Genomic DNA, 18,953 nt, shown 5'->3' with positions numbered 1-18,953 from the left:
CGAAATGAATGCCATTAAGTGACGTGTAAATTAAATATGTAAAAAAGACATGTAAAGGTGGCTGTTTTGTGTATAGTTTTACATTTCCTGAGGCAGATATGAAAATGAAGGTTAATAAGGGTCAGACCTCTTCGCTGTCCTCAAGGTCTTAAAGAGTAAGTGTTGCAAAAATAAAATCACTATCCCAATTTCAACCACTTACACTTGAATCAGTGTAGGAGGCTTTTCCCCAACAACAGTGCAACTTCTGTTTTCTTTACTTCTTTGTTCTAAGTCTATATTCCCAGATGTGTTTCATTTGAAACAAGGAGACACCTGACATTTCCCTTTGCAAACCTTTGACTGGGAAAAGCATATAGCATGTTCACCCTAGCAGCACATCTTCTGGCCTAATTGGGTTGAATGACTCAGTCAGATATTGAGGTGGCATTTTGCTGGAGAATTCCCCTGAGCTCTCCTATGTGGAGCCCAGTGTGACTTCACTTATTAATGTCCGCCTCTTTCTGCTGAGCAGTTTGTTTTTGCTTTTCGTACAATATATCACCTGTCACATCTAATGGGAGCCGGGATGGAGTACGTGAGGCCCCAGCGGGTCCCATGGGCACGCCTTTGTTTCCAGTTGTAACATAAGATAACGCTTCAGTTGCAACTTTCTGCCCACACTGTATTGAGCTGCTCCTTTTGTGCTGTTTAAGTATTTGGGGGAGAAAATGTAGATGACATCAATCGGTTAAACAGTTAAGATAACAGTTATAATTACAGTCAAAGATGATACATTGCGCTTGAAAATAATAAGGTTTCCCAGCCATGAGAGAGAACCCCATAATAAATCAGTGTCACGTGACTCTAGTTAAACCAACCAAACAAAACGCAGGTGCTTTTGACATCTACACAACCTGACTTTCTACTGACAAACATGTGAGTATACCGAGAACATTCCCAAATAAAATGGTGATTGTACAAATTAATTGGCTCATTTAATAGAAACAATAAAGAGTATTGTTTGGACTCCGAAACACCGGAAGCTGCTTTATTGCGGCTACAAAAACAATACAAATTACGCTGCATTTAATGGGATTCACACTTCCGACTATATCTTTCAAAATAAAACATCATCTCAACTGGCAAAATGATACGAGTCCTAAATAACAAACTATAACCAGCCGGCTTTAGCCTCATAACATAGGTAACCCATACAGCAAAGTGTAATCAATTTTACTATCTCTGTCACGTTTACAGGCAGCGCAAACACGACATATTTGTTTTATTTTGACGTTCGCATCCTCGAATGGAAGAGTCTATGCTGGGTTGTGGTTCCTCTAACTTGACTGAGTCGTGAGACGGATGAAGTTGAATTTGTCGAAGCTGGCGATGGCGGATGTTGACGGGAAAGAAATCATGAAGAACTATCACCTAGCGTCGGAGAAAATCAACCCCGAGGCCAGTCGCTACCCTCACTGTATCGTTTGGACGCCCATACCCGTGTTGTCGTGAGTTACCCACCACTGATTCGAAACACCCGGATGTGGGAGTAAGGAAGTGACAGCCTAACATTAGCATAGCTAGCTAGCGTTCAGACGTACAGCACAACCCTGTTGTTGGCTAACGTACGTTCATCATAATATGTTAATGTCATAATGTATATTATGCGTGTAGAGAAGTGACACAAACGAATAAAATGTATTGAAATACGTATATGTGGATGGTAACTGACGGGGTGTACTAACCAAACACTCAACAACTTGAATTATGAGTAAATCAATACAGATAAGTTTGGTCTCAATTATTTTGTGTAAAAGAGTTACTGCAAATTTTGTAGTAGTAGTGATCGTATTCACATTTATAACTTTGTTATGGTAGTTGTTATTTTATACCATCAAAGTCAAATATATGCTGAAATGTGTTTTGCTAGATGGTTATTTCCAATTATTGGACACATGGGCATATGCACCTCCACTGGAATTATCCGAGACTTTGCTGGACCCTATTTTGTATCAGTAAGTAATGCCATGACGCCTATTTACAATGATTTTTGCAGCTGTACGGCATACTGAATAACCTTATTGCTTTTTTGTTGTTGTTCTGAAGGAGGACAACATGGCTTTCGGGAAACCCACAAAGTGAGTATATGTGATACTGTGATTCTGATAAGAATGGCTTAAATGTGTTGTTTATTGCTTATTGTCTCTTGTCATTGAAGGTACTGGATGCTTGACATCAGCAAAGTCTATGCAAGTGGCTCCAATGCCTGGGATATTGCCGTGCGTGATGCTTCGGAGGAGTACAAGCACAGGATGGTAAGCTCTTTTTGTTATTTCCAAGAGAAAAACACAGTTGATATTGTTTTGTGTGTTGTGTTTCCAGCACAACCTGTGCTGCGACAACTGCCACTCGCACGTCGCTATGGCTCTAAATCTGATGCGCTATGACAACAGCACCTCATGGAACATGGTCAAGCTTTGCCTCCTCGTGCTTATCCACGGGAAACATGTCAGGTGAGGGGCCATCACGGGGTGCTACTAATGCAACTGCGCTGCATCATACGCAGAACTGTTGGGTTATCTTATAAAGCTACTCAATGTGCAGCATGGGGTAACATGCTTTTTTTTTTACCTGGTGCAGCTGCGCAGCCTTCCTGAAAACATGGCTGCCCTTCTTCATACTGCTGGGCATCATTGTGACGGTGGTCCTCGCTGTCAACCTCCGGTGACCTGGACACTCCTTTAGACGTGCTAAACAATGCTGGTGCGATGCCCTGGCGCCAAGACTTTTCAACCTGTAAGAGACAATTGGGAAAGCCACAACGTTCAACACGTTTGTCAACTAGCATGGCTCCACAAAGGATTTATATCTAGCGCTTTTCTTTAGAGCAGGGGTGGGACAACTTTTGGGCTCCCTTTTTTTTTTTTTTAAATGACAAATGGGCCAAACCATAGCATAAAGTATAATATATATATATTACAATTTTTTTAAGAAGCCAAAAGTACTTCATTGTGTGGCTAGAAGAGACCAAAGTAGTTGATTTTAATTTTGAAATACCTGTCTTCTAATTTCTAATACATGATATACAAAAGGGAGGCACGGTGGTCGAGTGGTTAGCGCGCAAACCTCACAGCTAGGAGACCAGGGTTCTCTGTGTGGAGTTTGCATGTTCTCCCCATTCATGCGTGGGTTTTCTCCGGGTACTCCGGTTTCCTCCCACATTCCAAAAACATGCTAGGTTAATTGGTGACTCCAAATTGTCCATAGGTATGAATGTGAGTGTGAATGGTTGTTTGTCTATATGTGCCCTGTGATTGGCTGGCGACCAGTCCAGGGTGTCCCTATCCCAGCTGGGATAGGCTCCAGCACCCCCGCGACCCTCATGAGGAAAAGCGGTAGAAAATGAATGAATGAATGACATACAAAACAAAAAAATAAGGCATTAATTTGAAGGAAAAAATGGCAAAATGACTCCGCCTCTCGCCCCAATGCCGCTGGAATAGGCTCCAGCATACCCCAACGACCCTAATGAGTATAAGCGGTATAAAAAAATGGCAAAATGTGCCATACGTTGCCCTCCCCTGACTTAACACACCACCACCACTGCCAGCACCACAAAAACAAACAAAAGTATGCCTTGATTGAGCATCTCTTGGGTAAACACGCCTATGCCTTCATTCAGCAAGTATCCACTAATCATTTAGTACTTCCTGTTTGCTCATTTTCCTGCAGGCTAAATCAAACATGCCTTTATCCATTTCGAGATCTTTGTGCCTCTGCAGGGCTACACGCGATGCCGTTTTCTTGCTGTGCATTTTCTTACCGTATCCGTCACAGTGCTTCACTTCATCATCGTGCCTGACACGTGGCCTCAGGGTGAATGTCTTCTTGCCTTTTTAACTGCAGGTCAGTGCTATGATTGTGTCTTCATGGAAGCAGACGAGCCTGTGAAAAGCGACACAATTATTTATCGAAGAAAAAAACTTAACGTGCCAAATGTATGGGCGAGCAATGAGAAGCTACCTTTGATGTAATGTGCTTCCTCCTATAGTGGGAGGGCAGAGGCATTTACACTAATTACTCAACTGCTGGTGTCTTATTGAGGGTAAGGCCTTTGTTTGTACTGACATCAGCTTTACAGATGCCACGACTGCTGTTGCAGTTGTGACATCTACCACAAGTAATCAGTTATGGTTTTGTTATTGATACCATTTGAAGTGTGGCGTTTATTTATTCAAGAGGACAACACACCTGGCGTCTATTTGAACGGAGGCCGCCAGTATTTGAGGAAATGCAAACTGACGATTGTAAGTCCTTTTTTTTTTTTTTTTGCAATGACAGCACTCACAAGCTAAATTCCACACGAAGGCCGCCTGCACTCCACATCAGTTGCCATGGCTGTCACACACACACACACACACACATTGCAAATCCCCTCATTGTTAACAATCAAATAGAAAAGGCTTTAAGCCCCCCGTCCCTCTTCGGAAACAGCAGGTAGCCAGGATGGCTCAGGTTTTCACGCTCGTCAACCCCTGCTGAATAACCCCCCCCCTCCACCATGCCTGACTAGTGTCACTCCTGCTGTTTTCCACCTCTGCAGCAGCGACTTCAAAGTCAGTTTGCAATGTCAGCGCCGTTTGGCAGTGCTGTGATGCGATGCTGCAATAATAATAATAATCCAGCGCCCGGGCTAAGAGCGTGGCTTGCTCTAAAGGTGGAAAAACTCGGGAGTTTCACCCAAATTTGATCACGTTATTCTTCTGGCGCCTGACTCGCTTACACTGCATAACCAGAGTGTGCAATACGTAATGAAGTGTCCGGTAAATAGACTGGGCATTAAGTGAACTCCAGCTCTGCCTCGATTCATAAAGCAGGAGCTGTTTTGTGAGCCTTTTATACTATTTTCACCAGGGGTTCTGTGTGGATGCCCATTTATTCAAACCTCAATCCTTTATAGTCTTTGCAGCAGTTACAACACAGTAATTCTCTTTTATAAACTGTAGCCACGTTTTAACAACCAGAAACACACTTTTCAAACTTCTTTTCATTTCGCTTCTGTTACTCCTAACACACATGTAAAATACAGCATCACCTCTAACTGTGCGTCAGTCTTTTTAATTACGTAGCGGTACTGGTGGAAATCATTTTAAGGCTGCCCGCTGCTGTGCCTTGTAACCAGGAGCCAGGTTGTGGAATGTGGAGACCTGTGGTCCGCTGACAAAAGACAGTGGGGATGCTATTATGAGTGCCACTATCAATATATACTTAGGTCTAGTCTGGAGAGTTCCGAACTTTCTCTAATCCCGAGAACATGTCACATGCTGCACACCATAGTTCCATGCAGAGGTACTCTTGTCAACAAGAATGTATTTATGAACATATATACCAATAAAAATGTCTATTGTTCTAGAGCATGGGGTTTTGTTTCTATTTTCAGATTTAGATCGTGTAGATAGCTTGTAACATTTATTATAAATAGTCCGAATACACATTAAGGAAAAGAAACCCCCTCACTGCTTTGATACTTAAAGCCTCCCCCTCCAAAGTCTCACTCATGGGGCCATTATTCCGCACATGAAAGGAGGCCCCTTGCAAGTCTGGCCCAACCCCCCCACCCTACAGTGCTGCTGACCACCTGGGTAGGTGGCAAAGATCCAATGAGTGCGAAGCAAAAGTCCCGCAATGCATTTTAAATCCACATCAAAACCCTGGCAGCGTCAAAGGGAATTAGCAGGATGAAAAAGGCTGATGTGACAGGATGTGGTCATCACGGCCACTCAAGCGTAACCTCATGAAAACAATCTGGTCCTAAATTCCTTATTTCTGTTTGATACATGATCAGATTTTATGTGTTTTGTAGTCGTGTCACAAGAATAAAATCGTGGCCACTAGACCTGGGGCCATAATTAATTGATTACACAATAAATGAAAAAATACAGTATATTGCCATGTGCATGCATCTCTCACCTCCAAACTCTGTGCATGGCTTTCAGTAACTTGGCACATTTGTTCCATAGAACAACGGCATGAATGGAGTGAGCCTCTTATGTCAGTCATATAACACCTTTGTCTCTGTGGGTGGAGGCAAAACATTATTAGAAATTATTAGTAGATTGCAATATATTGTCATATATATATTTTCATACTTAAAAAGCAATGTTACCCAATCTTGTGCATCGTCTCGTATCACCCTTAATCTTGTTCATTATTTACATGATTTAATCAAGTAATAAGGGTCTGATCCCAATTGCATTTTAGACAGCAATTTAAAAAGGAAAGTCTCGGTTCACATATTGTACATATGTTGGTCTTTTTAAAAATTAAACGTAAATCCAGTTAACATTTGGAAGCTATTTAAATTGTGTATCTTAATTTCCATTGCATATTGGATCTTATCCAGACTCCTCATTTGGCTGCGGTTTACAATTGTAATCCAGATCTGATCCAGGTTACACATTTGGCAGCAATTTAAATTTCAGATTTCTCACAGATTAAAAATTGCAGATCGGATCCAGATTTCATCTGGATTGTATCCGGACTTGCCATTTATTGGCAAGTCAAAACATATGAACGCTTTAATCAGCCTGCTTTCTCTGATTTAGCAATTCAAATTTAACATAATCAGTTAAATGTCAGATTAGGTCATTTATTGTGTTTTTCCGATGCTAAAGAGTGGATTAAAACCCGTATCACATTTGAAATGACCCCCATTGATTACATGCAATGGGCTGTCCATAACTTTAAGCCCCGCCCCAAATATCTGAGATGGAGTCGATGGTCTTTTTAAACTTCATTGTTAGCAAAGAAGCGACGCCCTCTTCTTTTTGTAAAGGATCCAAAAGCTCACCCCTCCTCCCACAACACACACACACCTCCTCTGTGATCTAAGCGACCCCCCCCCCACTCGTGACTGGTGGTGGTTCACATGGAAGTGCTCGGAGGCTCCACACTTTGTGCGAGGACGCGCGGCTGAGGCGCACGGCCACTCGGGACGGCAGCCGGTGGAGATGTTTAGCATCAGGAGCTGATCCTTCTTCACTTCATCTTTCCTCTTCTTCTTCTTCTCCTTCATCCTGTAACCAAACATGCGGGACTTTAGTCACAGTCTCCTTTTCTACGCGCTCCTGGGCTCCGTTTACGCAGCACCGGTGGCGTCCTCCGCCTCCTGTCCTCCGGGCTGCGAGTGTTCCGAGGCGGCGCACACGGTGAAGTGTGTGGCCAAAGACCTGAGGAACGTTCCGGTCGGGATCCCCGGATATACTCGGAACCTCTTCATAACAGGGAACCAGATCATGCGCATTGGCCCGGAGTCTTTTAAAGGCCTGGATAATGTGACCAACCTTTCTCTTTGTAACAACAGGTAATTTATATATGGTTTGTTTGCATGCAGTTTTAAACAGGCTTTGTCTTGCCCACTTAAGGAAAAAAGACCCCCATGCCTGCATTGCATTGGAGCAACTCTATCCAGGACAGCACACTTTATGTATGATTGCAATTTACTGCACTGTTCGGTTTGAACTAGATCTTTGATTAATTATCAGGAGAAAATATGAGAATTTGCTGTGTAAAGGCTTCAATCCAGGCTGCATATTAAGTTGTGGTGTAAACCTTTATAAAGCTCCAATCCAGATTGTATTTCAGACATCAATGTTAACGTTTGTTTTAGATTTAAATGACATTTTTATTGACAATTCACAATTTGATTTGGCAGCCATTTAAATTGCAGATCTATTCCACATGGCACATTTATTTGCAACATTAACGTTTAATCTGGATCTGATCCAGAATGCACATTTACCGACAATATCAACAAGATCTACCTTCACTCCAGGATCTCCGAGGTGGAGTCGCACAGCTTCGCCGGTCTCCCAAGTCTCCGCTCGCTGGATCTGAGCAACAACCAGCTGGCGGTCATCCACCCAGAAGCCTTCACCGTGGTCAACAAATCTCTACGTGAGCTCAACCTGAGCCGAGCCCTCTACAACCACTCCTCGGTGATCGACCTGGCCACGGCGCTGCGCTGGAGCTCGCTGGGCAGTTTGCGCGGCTTGGACCTGTCCCACAACAGCCTCATCTACCTGCCCTCGCGCATCTTCTCCCACTTGAACGGCCTGCAGCGCCTGCTGCTCTCCAACAACTCCCTGGTGGCCATTCACAACTCCACGCTGGCCGGTCTGGAGGAGCTGCAAGAGCTCGACTTGACCCTCAACTCGCTCAAGAACGTGCCCGAGGAGGGCTTGCGGGAACTGGACTCGCTTCCCCAGGCAGAGCTCCTACTCGGGGAGAACCCCTTCATGTGTACATGCGGGATAGAACCTTTTGTCCAGTGGCTCAACCACTCGCAAGGACGCATTAGAGACGTCAGCGAGCTGGTGTGCGCCTTCCCTGTCGCCATGAGGAACACCTCCATGCTCTCCGTGGGCGTGTCCGGGACTCTGGGGTGCCGCCAAAGGGGAGCAGGGGCAGACCTAGCCCTGCAGACCTCCTACGTCTTCCTGGGGATCGTGCTGGGCTTTGTGGGCCTCATTTTCCTCTTTGTGCTCTATCTGAACCGCAAGGGCATCAAGAAACGCATCTATGACATGCGTGATGCCTGCAGGGAGGTGTGGGAAGGTTACCATTACCGCTTCGAGATCGATTCGGACCCCAGGTTGTCCCAAGTGTCCTCCAGCGCCGACATGTAAGACCTGAACATTTAAGCAAGGCAGTGGAAATGTGTAAAAAATGTATATTTGTCTGTAAATACATACAGTACATACAATTCCGTTAATAATAATAATAATATGAATAATACAGCATCGTTGCCTTGCTTGTCGAAAGACGCCACTGCTCCACTTCCACTGTTACATAACTAATATGCTTAATGTACGACTTTATGAGGGGAGTTCACCGTTTCCTGTCTTCCACACAAGACCAACAACAAGTGCCTCAAGTCATACATGGAATACGAGCGTCAGCTACATCCCTGAGGTACACCTGCACAATCTAATCACATCCAATTTAGGAGCTGTAGCAACAATTCATGCTTTCATAAATAATAAAATAACACGCAGTACACTACTTGGCTACCACTACCAGAGACACCGATTCAGAAAAACATGACATCATCAATGCTGTTTGGTCCGTTTTGTAGAACAATATGATTATAAATGTGGAAAAGTGATATTAAATATTTTATAAATAATTGTATAACATTCAGCAAATGCTGTAAATACGGCCAGGGGGCAAAGAGTAAATGTGTTAACTGGACTCTGGGAATAATTGAATGGGGAATAAAGACAAAGTAAAAACGTACCACTTCCCCACAGAATGAGAGAACTTGTTTTCAGACACCCCACAGCTCCATGCAGTGTTAAGGTAATGTAATATAATGTAATGTAATGCCTCATCAATGTAACAGACCAGAATACTACATATGACTTGTCTGTCAATATTTTCTGACTATTAATAGGCTATAGTCAACAGCAAAATATAAACAATTTATTAAAAAGTATAATAAATTTTAAAGAGCATGATAGAGCGAGGGCGGCACGGCGGCCGAGTGGTTAGCGCGCAGGCCTCACAGCTAGGAGACCAGGGTTCAATTCCACCCTCGGTCATCTCTGTGTGGAGTTTGCATGTTCTCCCCGTGCATGCGTGGGTTTTCTCCGGGTACTCCGGTTTCCTCCCACATTCCAAAAACATGCTAGGTTAATTGTCCACTCCAAATTGTCCATAGGTATGAATGTGAGTGTGAATGGTTGTTTGTCTATATGTGCCCTGTGATTGGCTGGCGACCACTCCAGGGTGTACCCCGCCTCTCGCCCAAAGACAGCTGGGATAGGCTCCAGCACCCCCCTGTGACCCTCGCGAGGAAAAGCGGTAGAAAATGATAAAATGATAGAGCGAGAAAGAGATGTTTGAACCATGATGTAGCAAGGGACAGTCATGATACATCAAATGCAGATACTGCCATCTTGTGGTGTAAAGAAGAATACATCGAGGGTTGACTACAGCCATAGCTGTTAATGCCAATGTTATTGACACAGAGATGCTGCTCAGGGATGCTCAGGGCGGTACTTGGCTCTTGTAGACCACGCCATTAATTGAATTACTGGTAAGTAGCTAAGTGGAGAATTTCCAGTCATAAAAAAGGCATTTTTATGCTTTGGGTATCATTAGATTGTGCAGCTGCACCTCATTCTGTGCCTGCTGAGTGTGTGCCACCTCTAATCTGGATTTACATGTGTAAACCGGCAACAAAACATTGTAATCAGGTCCTCAATTACAGCAAAGCACTTGGAATTCCAGCTGAGTGACCGTGATTGCCTCTCTCCTTTTCGGATCAGGAAGGAACATAATTCGGTACAGGCTAAGCAGGAATATACTAGCCTACACCCCCCCCCCCTTCGTCCTCGTCCTTTTTTTCATGAAACGTTGCTTTGTTTCAGCGCCTTGAGTTTTATTGTCAAAATGATGAGAACCAGTCACGGGTTGAGGCGGCTAAAAGCAACCCCACTTCTTCAAAGACAGCACAGCCCACTCAGTCGGCCTCTCCATGTTTTTCTGTTTAAGGAGAACCCCCCCTCCCGACACACACACACACACACACTCTCCTTAAATGATAAGATACAGATGATTCTGGAACACCAGCCACATTGCTTCATTCTGCGGGATGAGGGAAGGCTTTTCTTCGACAGCATTGACCATCACGCATTCATCGAACAAACGTCATGTCATATCTTTTCTGGCTCGATCTCCAAAAGTCACTCATGTCTTTGTGGCCTTTGCATGCTGCAAGCAGATGACTTTATTGCCCCAAATTGTCGTCCTTTTAGGATGGTGGTAGGGGGCGGGGGTGTTTGCTACAACAGCCTCCCATTGTTTAAAGCCAAAGAAGCATCCTCCTCCTTTCAAGGTGCTCGGAGGTATTTTACTGCATGTGCAATAACACAATAAAAGTACACAAAGCGGTGGTGGTCTCCATGCTTATTTAGTGTCATGTTGTTAAAAATGCATGATGCTAGACTACTGCTATGCATTCCACCGGGTTAAGGTGCTATTTCACTGGTTAATGAAACAGATTTTCATGATGTTTGCATCTGTGAGAAATCATATCTAATTTTTGGCCCATCTTGATATTTCAAATAAATATGACCCATCACATACATATACGGTCATCCCTCATTTATCGCAGTGAATTGGTTCCACAACCGACCGTGAAAATTTCCTGACTGAATTTTGATATTTATGCATTCATTCATTTTCTACCGCTTATCCTCACGAGGGTCGCGGGGGTGCTGGAGCCTATCCCAGCTGTCTTCGGGCGAGAGGCGGGGTACACCCTGGACTGGTGGCCAGCCAATCACAGGGCAAACAGGACAAACAACCATTCACACTGACATTCATACCTATGGACAATTTGGAGTGGCCAATTAACCTAGCATGTTTTTGGAATGTGGGAGGAAACCGGAATACCCGGAGAACACCCACGCATGCACGGGGAGAACATCCAACAACAACTCCACACAGAGATGGCAGAGGGTGGAATTGAACTCAGGTCTCCTAGCTGTGAGCGCTAACCACTCGTCCGCCGTGCAGCCCCTCAATATTCATTCATTCATTCATTTTCTACCGCTTTTTCCTCACGAGGGTCGCGGGGGGTGCTGGAGCCTATCCCAGCTGTCTTCGGGCGAGAGGCGGGGTACACCCTGGACTGGTGGCCAGCCAATCACAGGGCAAACAGGACAAACAACCATTCACACTCACATTCATACCTATGGACAATTTGGAGTGGCCAATTAACCTAGCATGTTTTTGGAATGTGGGAGGAAACCGGAGTACCCGGAGAAAACCCACGCATGCACGGGGAGAACATGCAAACTCCACACAGAGATGGCAGAGGGTGGGATTGAACCCTGGTCTCCTAGCTGTGAGGTCTGCGCGCTAACCCCTAGACCACCGTGCCGCCGCCCCTCAATATTATTAAAGCTCTGGTGACATAAAATAACAACCCTATAGTTACTTTTATCATTTGTTGAGAATATGGGATCACTGCAGGAACATACCTAGGAAAACACATTTATGGGAACACACATGAGCATGAGTCTTATTTAAGTATTATAGGCTTATTTACTCTCTTTATGTCTACTATATTGAGCATTATGAGTGTAAAGATGACATGGGGGTGTTATTTTACATATAGAGGGCTCTAATAATGTAAAGTGTATGTAGAAGGCTGTAAACAAGTTTTCTAAGCTCTGATTACAAAAAGTATTCCGTTTATAAATAAGGACTCCTTTATTTGTTTCTTTTGGATTTTTCCTGATCACAGAGGCGCCACATCGGATCTTTTTGATCCGCATACTGATTTTCGGCTTGAGCACTTTAAATTCCGGATGCCCTTCCTGATGATTACCAATGATGCGGGCTACATAATGACTCCTACTTTGGGAAATTCAGTCATCACGGTTACTTTAAATCTGTTTTCACAAAAAAAAAAATACATTTTGGAGAGTAGAATCATATTTTTACACGCAGAAAACAATGTAAAACACATCGTGGGAAACCAAATCATTGGTGCAGACTTCCCATACAGTATATGCCGGCAAATTCATGAGGGTTTCTCACCTTCAGCATCAAATTGCTGGCACTCGCAACTTTCCTGGCCCCATGGGGGGTTATTTGTCAGTCACACTCAATAAAAAAAACGCACAGACAGTGAGTCAGCAACACCGATAGTGCTTTGTTTGGGCACTTCATTTCTCTGAACGATACAGCACGGGGCAAACTGACGAGTTTCTTACATGCAGTATGGTACAAAAACCGAATTTGCACCAAAAACCAAATCATATGCAGAGAATGGTTTGACTGATGGCTTAATTCTATGGCACCACTAAGTCTTTAGCCAAGTGTTTCTTTACAAAGTAGCATCGCCTCCTACTGGCCTGGCATGAATATTACGGGGTCTTCACTTGTTTTCATGTAAACGCATCTTAAGGATCATATTGTATGTGATTCACTGAAAAAGTTGCACATGTTGGAAATAAAGGCTTATTTTACTACACCCAACAAACATGCAGTAATAACATCATTGGTTTTTCCATAGACAAAGTAGTTTTTGCATCATCTTGCAAACTAAGAAGCAAAAGTCCTTGGGGGAGGTAACCATCATAACCATGGCCAGCTACAGTGTCCACGGTGCAGCAGCTCCACATTAACTCACTGAGGAGAAAACAATTGAGGCCGTACACAAAGCTTCGGCTCAGATAGCAAGAGAAAAAAGCTTTGTTTTTTTTCCAAACCCCCCCACCCCAACCCACCTCCCCGAGAAAAGACGCCTTGTGATACTCTGTCTGCTTCCACAGGCGGCCATTATGCCAGCCGGCGAGTAATAGGATTCCCTCATGATGACAAAGTTGAGCACTCTGCAGCCGCTTTTGTTTAAGTGTCATCATTCTTAATCATTGGCGGTGGGACCCAATCCCAGGGGGGGAGTTTTAATTTGCTGTTATGCAACATGCCACAAGCTGGATGGGGGTGCTGGGGGCGGAGGGGTTGGGGTGCATTAAGGCGGCCCTGGGTTATTGGTGTCAAATAACAAAGCGGCCCCGGCGTGTCATTACTTCTGTTTCACTCATTAAAAGCGGCGTTGCCTGGTTGAAATGTACGCCGTGTTTGCTCAGCGGGGCAGCCATGGCCAGCGAGCAAAAAACACTTCCTGTTTCGTCTTCTTCTGCAGAAGCTCGTTAACAGCAGAAGAATGGCCCCAATTAGAGCAGCGTGTCTGATTAAAAGATTACATCTTTGCCCCGTGTATTCCCACAAGCTAGTCTTTCCACGTTGTTGCATGTGGTTTCAGCCACGTTGGAGCGTCAGGCCTTTTTATATTTCATGCGCCTCCTTGTCTCTGGGAACGTCTTGGCACCAGGACAAGGCTTTAATGGCCATGTTAGGGAATGTGGCTTGAAAGTCAACGGCCACATCTGCCAGGAATCCAACATGTTTAAAAGACTTTTTTTTTCTTCAAGAAAGCGACCACAACAGTCGCGACGTGACGACAAAAGTGACATGGACTCTCTGCCGCCAGCGTCGATGACAAATGCAGCTGTTTTCTATACATCTGTAACATTTACATCAGGCCACAACATTGGGTACGCTTGCGCAATTTAAAGAGACAGTAAAGGGAAGATAAAATAATTAGCATAATGTTAAACATCATATGTTTATTAATTACAAAAGTCAAAAATAGGACTGCACAGCGGTCAAGTGGTTAGCACGCAGGCAGCTCACAGCTCAATTCCACCCTGGGCCATCTCTGTGTGGAGTTTGCATGTTCTCCCCGTGCATGCGTGGGTTTTCCTCCCACATGCCAAAAACATGCTAGGTTAATTGGCGACTCAAAATTGTCCATAGGTATGAATGTGAGTGTGAATGGTTGTTTGTCTATATGTGCCCTGTGATTGGCTGGCCACCAGTCCAGGGTGTACCCCGCCTCTTGCCCCAACACAGCTGGGATAGGCTCCAGCACCCCTGTGACCCTCGTGAGGATAAGCGGTAGAAAATGAATGAATGAAAGTCAAAAATAATAAAACAATATGATCCCTTAATCCACCCTCGGCCATCTCTGTGTGGAGTTTGCATGTTCTCCCCATGCATGCGTGGGTTTTCTCCGGGTACTCCGGTTTCCTCCCACATTCCAAAAACATGCTAGGTTAATTGGCCACTCCAAATTGTCCATAGGTATGAATGTGAGTGTGAATGGTTGTTTGTCTATATGTGCCCTGTGATTGGCTGGCCACCAGTCCAGGGTGTACTCCGCCTCTCGCCCGAAGACAGCTGGGATAGGCTCCAGCACCCCCGCGACCCGAGTGAGGATAAGCAGTAGAAAATGAATGAATGAATGATCCCTTAATGTCTCTCTGTCTTTTTCCCCTTCTTCTTCTGCTTGATTATAAATGGCCTTGACCCATTTTAAAGAAGGGACAAAACCCTCGGAACCCCTGGAATACTTCATCATCTGCTTCACGCGTCGATAGCTCGGGCTGGAATTGAGCAGGGAGTCGGCCAAATACAATAGTGCATCCGAGAGACGCAGTCATTTAAAGGCACCTGGGATCATATCTGTCTTCGGTAGAGTCAAAGTGATTCATATGTGGGGACATAAGTTATTACTGCTGGATTTTGTCTGGTTACGATACTGGTCTATGCATGACATTCTGCTTCCACTATCTAACCTTTTTCAACAATCATGTTGAACTGAATTGAAACAGCATTAAAATTCACCTCCGTGCTTGTTTTGTCCACCTAGATAAAAACATTTATGGCTACAAATGGCTATCAATCAACTTCCTGGTTTGACCTCTCACCATGACACTGTGAAGCTCATTATTATTACCTTCGTTATTCCAAACGCTGGGCCAGATGCCGCAGCAGGAAGGGTCTCCAGCTTGTCCCGGTGGGGATTCCAAGTGTCTGATTGGTTCGAGCAGGAGAGGAACGGACTGTGGGGCCAAAGGGTGGAAGCTTCTGCAGAATGTGTCGACATTGTCATTGTACTGCAACAAGGACTTTCTTGCATCACTGTAAAAATGAAAAGAAAAATTATTGTGAGAGCTGCTTCTGTGCACTGTGAGGTGACAACAGGACACAGTTGGGAGCAGGCCTTTCACTTCCATGTCACATGGAAAGAATTCAGAATAGAGGGACTTAAAAAGGAGAGGGGGGGGGGGTCCTCTGCTATTTCCTCTAACAGGAAATTGTGTCTTTGATGTAAGCCACCACACTCATGTGGTCATTGCATGGGAACTAGCTGACGCTTTTCTCCTTCCCTACTTAAAGTCATTACATTACTATAATAACCAACCTATTAAGTCAAATTAGGCTACTGTAGTGTCTTAGAAATAGCATGAAAGGATAATGGGCGATTGCCACGTATTTTGACTCTCAGGGGCCACAGTGTTAAGCACCTCTCTAGTATTACTTACACCACTTCAGATAGAAACGACCAATTAGTAGTCTTTGAAAGACGACCACTACCACTCTAAGTCGTTGCAGGGCTACTTTTAAAACATATTACATCACCACGTTCGACTACTTCCGTGAGTTTGGCCCTAAAAGGCCGCCGTACTTAAGCAACCCTCAGGTGCTAGCCATGTGAGCTAGCGAATTCGCGACAAAAGTAGACACTATAACATGTGTTTAAACTACACAAATTAGAATTAGTACTTTTTTAGAATTAAAACTAGCTTTTAAATTTGATTCTAATACTTACATTAGCGTATTTTGTCAACTCAGAAGCCCGGGTAACAACCAACATCACGTGACACCTCGCGTGGTCTCGGTAAGGCATCATGGGACTTGTAGTGTCATTTATTCGATGGTTAGTTACGTTATTAAAATCATTTTGTGCGGTGCAGCACATCCTCTGAGCTTCTTACGGTGAAATAATCGTAAAGTAATAATACTAAAATGGCATTTACATGTGGTAAATATATCAGTGTTTTCTTTTGAGGCACACACCTGTAGGCCATCAGTTTTGCTAGGCTGTAATTGGCTGCAGGGCACCATATAAGCCATTTGTCTTGTGTGTACTACTGTGGAGCAAGTAGTGTCAAGTGTAGCTACTGGGGGCTCTGACCAAGGTGGCAGTGACATACTTGACAACATGGCTTGTGGAGTTCATTTGGGGTAAGTTGTTGTTGTTCAAGCTGAATGTATTTGTGTAACTGTTACTTGTGTGCAGGATCTTGCTGATTTGTTTAGTTCAAGCAGAGCATGTACGCTGTTTGTGGGCCCCTCAAGAAGGTAAGCAAGTTTTAATGTCATAGTTATATGTAACTAAAAGTGACCTGGAACTGGAAGCCATTGTTAGGCTGGCTTTGTTTAGTGGCCAGAATTGTTTAATAAAAAAAAAAAGTTGCTCTTTTTACTAGCTGTAGATTCTGTTGCAGCTCGGAGACAAAGTGACAACGCATATGTTGGCTACTTGCATCAACGCCTCACACAAAGACTTGGTGGCAGCAATCCCCAGAATGAATTCAGACAAGCTTTCAGTGTTCCAGCCTCAGCCCAACGCAGCAACAGCAATAAAGGACTGGCCATGAATGTCTATGAAAAAGCAGCCCCACAGTCTTCCCAAAGCGGATACAGTTCAGTCAAGGTGGTGCGTGTCCGCCCTGTGTCCAGACAAAGGGTTCTTCTGGCGCCCCAAAACTCCCCAGAGCTGGACCCCTCTGTTTCTATTGTGAACGCTGGCATGTTGAAGCAGCAGGAGCGCCAACAGGCCAACAAGAAGAGTTGGGCCCCTCAGCAGGGTACACGGCGTGTGAGGCCTCTGCCCAAAAAATACACTTCAGCTCAAAGTCTTCCAGCAAAGCCGCAACAAGAGAAACGCAAGCATCAAAGCCGCCTCTTTGTGTCAGGCTACGGCTCACGAGAGTACGTTCCTAACATGCAAACATCAGCCACTGGTGTTGCATCCACCTCTGATTCTGCAGGAAGCTCTCAGCAGGGCAAAGTGTACCCAAGCTACGGCCAGTCTTCCCACAAGCACTACATCCCACTCGGCTACAGACGGAAATCCCAGCAGGCCACGAGAGGGGAGGCTTCCTCTGGTCAGCACGCACCCACCAATGTGTTTCGCATCCCTCAGCGCTTTGGTGGGCATCCCATCAAGCGACTGAAGGCCACTGACACTCCCCAGGTGTTTGATGAGAAGACCCAAAACGCTTCCCTGCAGAAGAAACTATATTACAGACTGCCTGGCCGCAATCCATAGCCAGAGGAAAGGGTTAAACCACGTCAGAGATGGTAAGCTTTTTTCTCTATTTAAAAAAACAAAACCAAAACATTAATTTCTAATTTTCTGTTTCTTTCCAACAGGAGGTACAAGTGCTGTTTAGAATTTACTTTAAATAAATATTTATTTGCTTGACAATCTGCTCAGTGTGGTGTTACAGTTCTGCTGCCATCTTGTGGCTAAATGGTGTGTTGCATGCAGTAAGGTTTGCACAAGCTTTACCGCAACTAACATTGTATATTGTACAATTTTCAGACCAAGTGGTGGTCCAATTAAAATGTGGGATTACTTTTAACTAAAGGATGTTCTCTGAACATTTTAATGAGTTTTTAAAATAAAGGCTCGTATCGGCAATACAGCTTATACATCTAATTGGAAAATGCATGGAGTTCAAAACGTAGCATAGAACCGATATATCAAATTTGGGTAGAGTTGGCAAGATTTATAATAGCCAAGCGAAAACAGACAAAATGACAAAATGGTAAATCCAATTTAAATTGGAAGGAAAGCTGGGTTAAAACTTTCTCGGTCATTCTGAAGGCTAAAAGTGACGGAAAGCAAAATTTGATCTAACCAATTTGCACATTAAAATGTCTATGCAGGAAAACTTTTTTTACAGCAAAACAGTTAAATTGTAGCCTTTATATACAGTAAATGCTCTAATTTACTATGCTTGATTTGTATTTTAAATTTGATGTAAATCAAATGTTGCCTCAATTGTATTGATATTTTGATTTGAGGATCGATTTTTAGAGCCTAAGATTTGTAAAACATGAAGTAGGCACTCGTTCTGGAGACATTCAAATCATGCTGGTTCAGTTGGTTATACACAAACCAGGTAAAGACTCACCTATAAGAGCTTTTCTGTAAGCCTTTTAGTTCTATGTAAAACTTTTCCTTCAAATATAGAAATGAATGAAAATACATTCATAAACAGCTAGCTTTCATCCAATATGGCGGACGCAAACAAGTAACGTTACCAAGTACCCGGATGTTTCATGTGATCAGGGGGACTTCAAGGATTCATTCATTTAAGCAGATTTAGATGTTTTACCATTAAATGCTTCAATCGGTAAGTAAACTAATCACGGAGATCCCAGCAACTTAATTACAGGCTTGGAAATGACACAATATATTTTTTGTATTCAAGTGTAATCTCTTAACTGTGGCACGAGTACCGCTGGTAGTA

The 18,953-nt window shown here is 43.9% G+C and overlaps 3 protein-coding genes and 1 long non-coding RNA gene across 5 annotated transcripts; 3 read left to right on the top strand and 1 right to left on the bottom strand.

The window, feature by feature from the left end:
- The first annotated feature begins 1,305 nt into the window (after positions 1 to 1,305).
- tmem222b (transmembrane protein 222b) lies at positions 1,306 to 5,396 on the top strand. The gene is made up of 6 exons (XM_058047463.1): positions 1,306 to 1,490; positions 1,913 to 1,997; positions 2,089 to 2,120; positions 2,201 to 2,297; positions 2,365 to 2,495; positions 2,623 to 5,396. The coding sequence occupies exons 1-6, from the start codon at positions 1,345 to 1,347 to the stop codon at positions 2,708 to 2,710; spliced, it is 579 nt and encodes a 192-aa protein (XP_057903446.1). The 5' UTR covers positions 1,306 to 1,344; the 3' UTR covers positions 2,711 to 5,396.
- A 1,501-nt stretch (positions 5,397 to 6,897) lies between these two features.
- On the bottom strand, positions 6,898 to 18,810 carry LOC131102009 (uncharacterized). Of its 2 annotated transcripts, none has more exons than XR_009119380.1 (3): positions 18,615 to 18,810; positions 15,362 to 15,546; positions 6,898 to 8,672 (listed from the first exon to the last, which is right to left on the bottom strand). It is a non-coding gene; the product is annotated as an uncharacterized LOC131102009 (long non-coding RNA). The 2 variants fall into 2 exon arrangements; XR_009119379.1 differs by lacking the exon at positions 18,615 to 18,810 and adding an exon at positions 16,238 to 16,346.
- On the top strand, positions 6,914 to 9,431 carry tpbga (trophoblast glycoprotein a). Its single transcript, XM_058047461.1, has 2 exons — positions 6,914 to 7,345; positions 7,817 to 9,431. The coding sequence occupies exons 1-2, from the start codon at positions 7,071 to 7,073 to the stop codon at positions 8,667 to 8,669; spliced, it is 1,128 nt and encodes a 375-aa protein (XP_057903444.1). The 5' UTR covers positions 6,914 to 7,070; the 3' UTR covers positions 8,670 to 9,431.
- Positions 16,500 to 17,902, top strand: LOC131102007 (uncharacterized). The gene is made up of 4 exons (XM_058047462.1): positions 16,500 to 16,653; positions 16,709 to 16,770; positions 16,917 to 17,775; positions 17,848 to 17,902. Exons 1-3 carry the CDS (start codon positions 16,631 to 16,633, stop codon positions 17,741 to 17,743), a joined length of 912 nt encoding a protein of 303 aa, XP_057903445.1. The 5' UTR covers positions 16,500 to 16,630; the 3' UTR covers positions 17,744 to 17,775; positions 17,848 to 17,902.
- Positions 18,811 to 18,953: the final 143 nt, after the last annotated feature.

This window comes from Doryrhamphus excisus, chromosome 14 (assembly GCF_030265055.1).
Source record: "Doryrhamphus excisus isolate RoL2022-K1 chromosome 14, RoL_Dexc_1.0, whole genome shotgun sequence".
NCBI lineage: Eukaryota > Metazoa > Chordata > Actinopteri > Syngnathiformes > Syngnathidae > Doryrhamphus > Doryrhamphus excisus.
This window is presented reverse-complemented; position numbering and strand designations above follow the sequence as displayed.

What these genes read in the sequence shown, in the direction of transcription:
- tpbga (XM_058047461.1), top strand. Translation starts at nt 7,071, where the DNA reads ATGCGGGACTTTAGTCACAGTCTCCTTTTCTACGCGCTCCTGGGCTCC. An exon ending in CTTTCTCTTTGTAACAACAG is followed by an intron (nt 7,346 to 7,816) that starts GTAATTTATATA and finishes CCTTCACTCCAG; the next exon opens with GATCTCCGAGGTGGAGTCGC.
- tmem222b (XM_058047463.1), top strand. Translation starts at nt 1,345, where the DNA reads ATGAAGTTGAATTTGTCGAAGCTGGCGATGGCGGATGTTGACGGGAAA. An exon ending in ACGCCCATACCCGTGTTGTC is followed by an intron (nt 1,491 to 1,912) that starts GTGAGTTACCCA and finishes GTGTTTTGCTAG; the next exon opens with ATGGTTATTTCCAATTATTG. An exon ending in ATCCACGGGAAACATGTCAG is followed by an intron (nt 2,496 to 2,622) that starts GTGAGGGGCCAT and finishes TACCTGGTGCAG; the next exon opens with CTGCGCAGCCTTCCTGAAAA.
- LOC131102007 (XM_058047462.1), top strand. Translation starts at nt 16,631, where the DNA reads ATGGCTTGTGGAGTTCATTTGGG. An exon ending in GCTTGTGGAGTTCATTTGGG is followed by an intron (nt 16,654 to 16,708) that starts GTAAGTTGTTGT and finishes ACTTGTGTGCAG; the next exon opens with GATCTTGCTGATTTGTTTAG. An exon ending in TTTGTGGGCCCCTCAAGAAG is followed by an intron (nt 16,771 to 16,916) that starts GTAAGCAAGTTT and finishes ATTCTGTTGCAG; the next exon opens with CTCGGAGACAAAGTGACAAC.